Source organism: Bos grunniens, chromosome 15 (genome assembly GCF_055505025.1).
Source record: "Bos grunniens cultivar Pamir isolate PY7600 chromosome 15, Bosgru_T2T1.0, whole genome shotgun sequence".
Lineage (NCBI taxonomy): Eukaryota > Metazoa > Chordata > Mammalia > Artiodactyla > Bovidae > Bos > Bos grunniens.
This window is the reverse complement of record NC_141179.1, coordinates 53,277,154-53,284,910: the sequence shown is the minus strand read 5'-3', so window position 1 is coordinate 53,284,910 and position 7,757 is coordinate 53,277,154. Positions and strand designations below refer to the sequence as shown.

At 54.0% G+C, this 7,757-nt stretch overlaps 1 protein-coding gene across 1 annotated transcript in view; it reads right to left on the bottom strand.

Annotated features, from left to right (window-relative positions):
* Nucleotides 1-4,369: 4,369 nt before the first annotated feature.
* The window catches only part of ARHGEF17 (Rho guanine nucleotide exchange factor 17), a 58,918-nt gene continuing 55,530 nt past the window's right edge, over nt 4,370-7,757 (bottom strand). Inside the window, exons 19-21 of the mRNA XM_086340667.1 lie at nt 6,941-7,115; nt 6,556-6,825; nt 4,370-5,875 (exon numbers count right to left, since the gene is read on the bottom strand). Coding sequence (XP_086196793.1) covers nt 5,679-5,875; nt 6,556-6,825; nt 6,941-7,115 — 642 coding nt within the window. The 3' untranslated portion in view covers nt 4,370-5,678. The remainder of the gene's footprint in view (nt 5,876-6,555; nt 6,826-6,940; nt 7,116-7,757) is intronic.

Genomic DNA, 7,757 nt, shown 5'->3' with positions numbered 1-7,757 from the left:
CCCGACCTGACCGTGTGGGAAGGGTGAGCAGCCACCAGAGCCTGGAGAAATGACCAGGGATGGTGGAGGCGAGCAGTCCCTCTGTCCTCCGAACCACAGCAAGCTGCACCTGGAACCCTGCCCAAGAGTCTGGGAACATTCAGCTGCTACAGAGAGGAGACAGGGAAGGAGTTGTGGAGGCCAAAGGAGAGATTTAGATCGGCTTTTTATGGAGCTTGGAGAACCACAGGTTCAGGAAAACAAAGGACTCTTAGAATCACAGGCTTTTAAAACTCCTGGCATCTCAGATGGGTCCTCAGAATCTTAGCATTTTAATCCCTGAGCTCAAGCACCTCAAAGACAGACAATCTTGTTGAACCTCTGATAGGGAAGCCGGAGAACTGAGTCCAGAGAAGTCCTGTACCTCATCCTAGGCGGCACAGCACAAGACTCCAGTAAGCTGGGTGAGCTGTGGTGACCCAGGGGCAGGGACATAGGCCCCACCCACTGAGATGCCTAAGGTGGGGTGGGGATCCTGGGCTGCAGGATCAGAGAAAAGGGGCTGTTTGCGGGGGGATCTGAGCAGATAGCTGCCTCTGGGGTTATGAGGGCTACCTAGGTGGCGCTAGTGGTAAAGAACTTGCTTGCCATGCAGGAGACATGAGACCCGGGTTCGATCCCTGGGTCAGGAAGATCCCCTGGAGGAGGGCACGGCAACCCACTCGAGTATTCTTGCCTGGAGAATCCCAGGGACAGAGGAGCCTGACAAGTTACGGCAAGAGTCAGACAGACAGGACTGAAGCGATGTAGCACGCACAGGGTTATGGACCAGAAATGGTGGCGCCCTCTGTGGATACCCTTAAGTTCCAATGTGACTGTCCAAAGCAAGAGGAAATGTCATGGCTCAGACTTAAATTTCAAGACTCTGCACTTGGCTAACCCCCTAACTGGTCAGGTTCTATCCCTCAGAAGGCGGGCTGTCCTCCTGTATCTGTTCCTAGCCTCCAGTGGGAGGCTTGGTTTAAAGCCATTGTCAGGCTGTGTGGCCTTAAGCTAGTGACTTCACCTGAGTGCAAATTCACTCTCAGGGCATTGTGAGGATCTGCTGAGACCCCACATGGGAGGCATCAACTTATTCTACGCTGCGGGCTCAGAACCTGCTCCTTTAGTCCTCACGCCCTGTGTCCTCTCCACAGCCCAGTGTCTGGGCTCTGCCCTCTCTCTCCAGTACCTGCGACATCGCCCCCTCCTCATTTAGCCCTGCATCCTGCCCCTGACCCAGCCCCTTCACTTGCCTTTGCCAGGCAAGGCTCCTCGTTGGCCATAATGGGCCCAAAATAGTACTTCCCCTTGCTCTTTCCTGCAATCTGGCCTGTGGCTTCAGGTCTGTGAGGTCAGAAGAGAGACTTGGTGTTTGGCAGGCATGCAAAAGATGTGACGAGCTCTCGGAGGTCACCTGGGTCATTTTTTTTTTACTTTTCTGACTATAGGAAACCTTCCTGCCCGGTTCTCCTCCACACCCACCCTCAGCCTCAGTGCTGCCTTGCTGTGTGACGTCAGGTAAATCTCTGTCCTTTTCTGTACCTCATCTTCCTTTTGAGGCATGTATAGCTAAACCCTGCTGTTTGTATCTAGCCCAAGGAAACACCTGGAGAACCCCCCTGGGAGAAAAGGTGGCTTTTGGCCCTGACTGTCTCCTCTGAAGTCAGGATGTCCTTCCCAGGCTGGGTATGAGGAACATGAGCCAGATACGTCATGAGTGGCTGGATGTGTCTTTGGCTGCTTGGACTGTCTCGTGTCCTCCAGCCACCCCATGTCACTGCCCTTACTCTCCTCCATGAGGCAGAGACCTGAGCAGACAGATCACATGCACATCCCGGCTCTACTGCTTAGTAGGAAGGCAACCTTGAGGAAGGCGTTTGACCTCTCTGAACCTCAGTTTCCTCAACTGAAAAAAAGGATAATGGTACCAACCTCCCAGGACCACTGGGATGAAACTGGATGGTCCAAGCTCCTGGCTTGCAATAAATAAATGGGAGCTGGGGCTATTATTTAGCAACATTCAAGACCTACAGGGAAACCGCAACTGAATTCTCTAGATTTAACTAAACAAATATTTATTGAGCACCTACTTTGTGTCAGGCACTGCAGGTGGCCTGGGGATGGGGCAGTGAGCAAACATCTCCCTTGCAGAGCTCACATTCTGGCTTCCCTGCCTTTTCCTTTTTCCCCACTGCTCCAGCTGGGCCTACACCTCAGACCTCTTGCTCCAGGTTTCCTGACCCTTCTTTGCATTGACTCAAGCTGTTCCTTCACTCCTCACATCAAACCCGAGTCCCACTACCTCCACCCCAGTGGCATGGCTTGTGGGATCTTAGTTCCCCACCCAGGGATCAAACCTGGGCCCACGGCAGTGGCAGTACAGAGTCCCAACCACTAGACTGCTAGGGAAGTCCCTGGCTGTGCCCTTTAAAACAGTGGTTCTCCGCCTCACTAGCAGAACTAAACCACGGTGTCAGAAGCCAGCGTGGTAGTTACCCTAGAAGGGGAGAGTAGGTGGGGGTACGTGGGAGCTTTCAAGTGGTGGAATGTTCGGTTTCTTAATCTGGGTGTGTTTATTAATAAACTTATCTAGCAGTCCACTAATGACTTGAGTACCATTCTATACAAGTTATACTTCACTTAGAAGTTTTCCTACAAATATGACTGACACTTGGGTCAGTCCCACCCTCAGAATTCTGATCTAATTGGTCTGGAATGTGACCTGGACCCCCCAGGTGATTACAATGTGCAGGCAAGATTTGAGAACCACTGCTTTGGAGGAGCTGATCCTTCTAGGCTCTCCCCTAGGCCAGGTGCCTAGAGATCGATCGTGCATCCCAGGACCACCCTGCCCACAGCTGACCTGCTCAGGGCTGCTCATCTCTCCACAGGCTGCCCGGTGTCCTGGGATGTGGCCTTCTAAGGAGCAGCGGGCTGGGCCGGGCCCATTCCTACCGAGGCATATTAGGGAAAATGCTGAGGATCTGGCCTTGGATAACCAGTGCTGAAAGTGAAGTCTGTCCAGAGGCAGAAGAGGGCCTCAGGCAGCAGAAGTTGTGAAGCAGAAAATGGCAGCTGGCTGGTGGTGAGGCAGGAATCAGAAACTCAAGGTGGAAAGTCCAGAGGTCTTAAGGTGGGGCAGCAGTACATGGGCCACTGTGCTAACAGCTATTTGATTCTAGTTCATGTTTCCACTAGTCAGCGCCCCCTTTATTTCTGGGCAGAACAAATCTCTTCCTTGCAATCCAAAGATCTGTGCACACCAACCAACAGTCCTGTGGGGGAAAGGATTATCAACCCCAATTTACAGATGACGAGATGGAGGCTCAGAGGGAATACAACTCATCCAAAGCTGCATAGCCAATTAGTGGCAAAGTCTAAGTTTCTGTTCAACTTCAAAACCTGTGCTCCTTCTATGCTATTTCATCAAATTCCACGTGAATGTAGCCTTCTACTCTGTGATGTATCTGTTTTCTGTTACCGTCTCCTCCAGATCATCCCAGTAGTGATGCTGCCAGATGTTTCATGCCTGTCCCATGGCATCAAGGGCCTGGCAGAACTAAGATATGTGGATACCAGTATGCCAAGTGTGAGCCTGCACGCCTCTTTAGCAAATGATTTCTGTAAAGTCTTAATTGTTTGGGTTGGAAAATGTTCAAACGTGTGTTCAAGAGAGCTGAAGCCTGATTTGTTCTTTTTCTAGAAGTCATCACCTTATGTCTTGCTGGTGCGCCCTGGTGGAAAGGGCTCTGTGCCCCTTCGAGGAACAGTCCTGTGTTGTCAGCCTTTGCATTCTCATGGTCATTTAATGACCAGAAATCACAGCGACCTGGAGTCTCCCCTGCTCACCGTGGCCTGTCAGATTCTGAGCCTCCTGAGGCTTTGCTGGAGAGCACCGATTCTTGTAGGAGCTGTAGACAGGCTCACATTCACCTAGTTTTTCCTTGTAGCATGTGTCAGCTTCAGATTCCCAAGCTTTATCCCAGGCCTACTGACTCAGGAGCTGGGGAAGCCTGGGAATGTGTATTTACATACACATAATTTATGTATCATGCTTTGTATTTACAATGGTAACCTGTAAGGGACTCTAAAATGCACCCTGGTTATAAAGCATCTGACTAGCACAACTCCTGGTTTTCCTGATGCGGAAGCTGCAGCCCACAGAGATACAGTGACCTGCCTGAGATAACACAGCACGTCAGTGGCCGCCTTGACACTGCAGCACTCTTCTGGGTCTCTGAGTCCTACTCTGTCTGTCCAAGTGGGTAGTTGTCAGGGAGCCCACGCAGCTGGGGAGCTCGGAGGTTGCTGGCAGGAGGCCTCTGTGGCTGCCAATGGGGACCAGTTGTTTGGTGTTTCTATTTATTGACCCTTTAAACTTCATCATCCAAGGAAAGTTAATACATGACTGTTTGGTAGCAAGAAAAACATAATCTAAGACCGCAATGACCCACCCACCCCAAACAAAAACAGAACCAAACAAACCCCATCTGACACCAGACCTTTGGAGCTGCAGCTGAAGAAGCGTGGGGCTGGGGTCAGACTGGCTTCTGCGGTTTGGGGGTGGGGGCAGGGGAAGCTAGTCTCCAGAGTGGCCTTCCCAGCCAGGGAGGCCATGTCTGGCCCCTCAGCTTTGGGCGTCCTTGGAAAGGCTGCCGCTGCAAGAGGAGGATGTGGAGAGAGGGAGTCAGTGGTCAGAGTGAGGGGCCCCTAGGCCCACCCTCTGCGGTGACCATGTGTGCCAGTGCATGAGACACAGGGGCTGGGGGGCAACGTGCGGACAGCGAGGGCCCCTTCCCTGCTCAGGCCAGGAGAGGGCCCTGGACGAGGCCCCGACAGGGTTCCCACATTCGGAAACCGCTAAAGGCACTGCCAACAAGCAAGGAAACGCCGAGCCTGGGGAAACCCCCCGGATGGGAGTCACTGCCCACCCTGCCGGTCATCGCCTTGTTCTGGATGACTGAGGGGACTTGGTCCTTTGCTCTGGATACTGGAGGGCAACCCAGTCAGGACAAGGCCGTGGAAAGTTTATGTTAAGGGGCAGTGTTTCAGTGCCCCAGACATGCAGTGTGTGTGTGCGTACATAATGAGGGGGGACCGGTCCCTCCAGGAAGGCTGGTTGGGGTCCCAGGGTGACTCCCAGGGCAGGAACAGGGTTTTTTTTCCCTCTTCTGTTATTTTCTCCAATCACTCCCTGCCCCAGGTCATTGCATAAATAAGTGCTTGGGAAGGTACACATCTAAAAAGAAACATAAATACTGTACACGGGAAAGGATTCCATCCCCCAGCCCTCCCACTGTCCCCAGGAAAACCCTCCAAATATTGCACATGGCCCTCCCCAGCCCTGTGGGGTCCAGGCCCGGCCGTGTCTTTGGTAGAAGCTCCAGGGACAGAGGTCCTGGGCAGCCCACGTGCCCCCTCTCCACCCTCCCATCATGACTGGGTGCACCAGAGCAGCCAGAGGGCTGGGAAAGGCCTAGACCCCGCTGGCCAGCAGGTGCTCCATTGGCAATGCTTCCGCAAGGATGGGAGGCAGTCTGTGCAGGCACGGGTGTGCCCCAGTCAGACACTCGTGTGAGGGTCTGCCGGTGGGCTTGGAAGAGGCAAGCAGGCAGAGGGCGGGTGGGTGGGCGAGTCCTGGGCCACCGTGGACAGGGTCACACCCTCCATAGGAGGAGGTGGTTTGTGCTGTCGTCTCGGCCCACGGTCTCACTGCTGCCGCCGCCCCCACTGCTGAGTCGGAAGTCCTCGTAGCCGTCGCCTCCACTGATCACCAGCATTTTAGGCCTGGCCGAGGCAGGGCCTCGGTGCCGAGGGGAGTCCCGATGCTCCAATGAGGGCAGCTTCTCCGGGCCTGGGGGGCAGAAGGGAGGAGCCATGAACCTGGGGGTGACTGGCGGCAGCACTGTCTCAACACAGCCCTCTTGGTGCTCATCTCCTGCTTCCAACAGCCCTTTCCCAGGTAGGCAGCTAAGTCTTCTCTGGACCCAGACAACCCCTGACCGAGGCCTCCCTGTTTCCTGATGCCCACGGCCACTTCCTCTTGGGAGTACGGCTTCCTGTCCTGCCAGAGCAAGACCTGGCCAACTGCAACCCCCTTGATGTATATCGTTACCTACTAGGGTTCACTTTCTAACCCTCACAGCCCCTTTCCTATCCTACGGACCCTTCTACGCTCTGCTTTCTGGTGCTATTTCTGTTTCCCGCTCTGCCCTATACATCATTTCTAGTCCTGTTTTATTTCCTGTTGTATGTATCCCTTCCTGTGCCATACTCTAATTCTTAGTTCACTTCCTCATCTCCGTGACATTCTCTGGACAGAATTTTACACACACACACACACACACACACACACACACAGAGTATCCTAATAGATTTTAGTTTGGGTTTTCTATAGCCTACTTCCTGTAATATACGCCACTTCCACATCTGTATTACATTTTCCCTCCCTCTTAACCCTCCTCTGGCAGGGCAGCGGGGCATCCTAAACCCAAAGCCCAGGTCCCTGGATTGGCATAGGATGTGTAGACCCACCTGCGTCTGGGGGAGGTGGTGGAGTTGGGCAGAGCAGGTTGAAGCCGTCTGGAAGCTGGACTGCGGCCAAGAAGCGGACATGGCCGGTGTGTCCCTGGCCGAGGCCAGCAGGGCTGAGAGGCGCCCGTGGACAGCTGATGGTACTGGGTGAGGTGGGCATGGTGAGCACCACGCCGGCACTGGTGCCCACCCACAGCAGCTCTTCACACACCAGCAGCGCTGTGATCCTCAGGCAGGCAGCCTTGTGCTGCCGGATGATGGCGTCTGAGCCTGGGGTAGGAGACAGACCAGCGCTGGGGGCGAGTCCTGGCCCTGGCGTAGCATCCTCACTGCCAGGGACAGAAAAGCTCCAAGGGAAGGGGCAGTAGGAGACTGAGGCCAGTACCTGCCAGCATCCTGTGCACAGGAGGTGTGACATCTACCTCTGCCAGCTGCTCAAACGTGTCTGGATGGTAGAGACACACATGGGCACTACCCTTCAATGTCACCCACACGCCCAGGCTGGAGTCCACCATGCAAGCCACGCTACGACTGGAATCCTGCCCCACGGAGAACGTGTGCTGGGGTGAGGGTCGAGAACAGATGGGTGAGTGACAGGCCTGCCCTCACCGGCCCCTCCCAGCCTTGTGCTTCACCAGTGCCCGTTCCTCCTTCCTTACAACTCATGCCAAATCTCTCCAGAGAGCCCGCTGGATTGACAGCAAAGGCAGCCTTGCTCCTTGACCTGGATGATTAACCTTTCAAATGTTAGTTTCTCTGGAGCCTCCCCACTTTAACCTCAGGAATTACAGTGCCCTTTCCCCAAGGAAGTTGAGTGAGTTAATGATCAGAGAAGTTCAAAGCCTGAAGGGTCTTAACAGCAATCATTGGCCTCACCCTGTACAGCTGGGAAACGAGTCTAGAAGGGGAGGGAACCTGTCCAAAGGCATCGGCAAGTCAGTCATAGACCTGGGCCTGAACCCGGGTTCTCCACCTCTTCACTCCCAGCCCAACCAATGGTGGGACCAGTGAGAGGGAAATCAAGGGAACTTAGTTACTCCTGGATACTACCAGGCTGACAGCTACTGATGCACATGTAAATGAACTCAGGACTAAAGGCCAGAGTGATGATAAGGGATGTTGACATCAGAAAGGAACTCTGTCCACCCACCAAAGACACCAATACTTTAGCTGAGAAATAGGGCTGGAGGGGGAGGAGGACT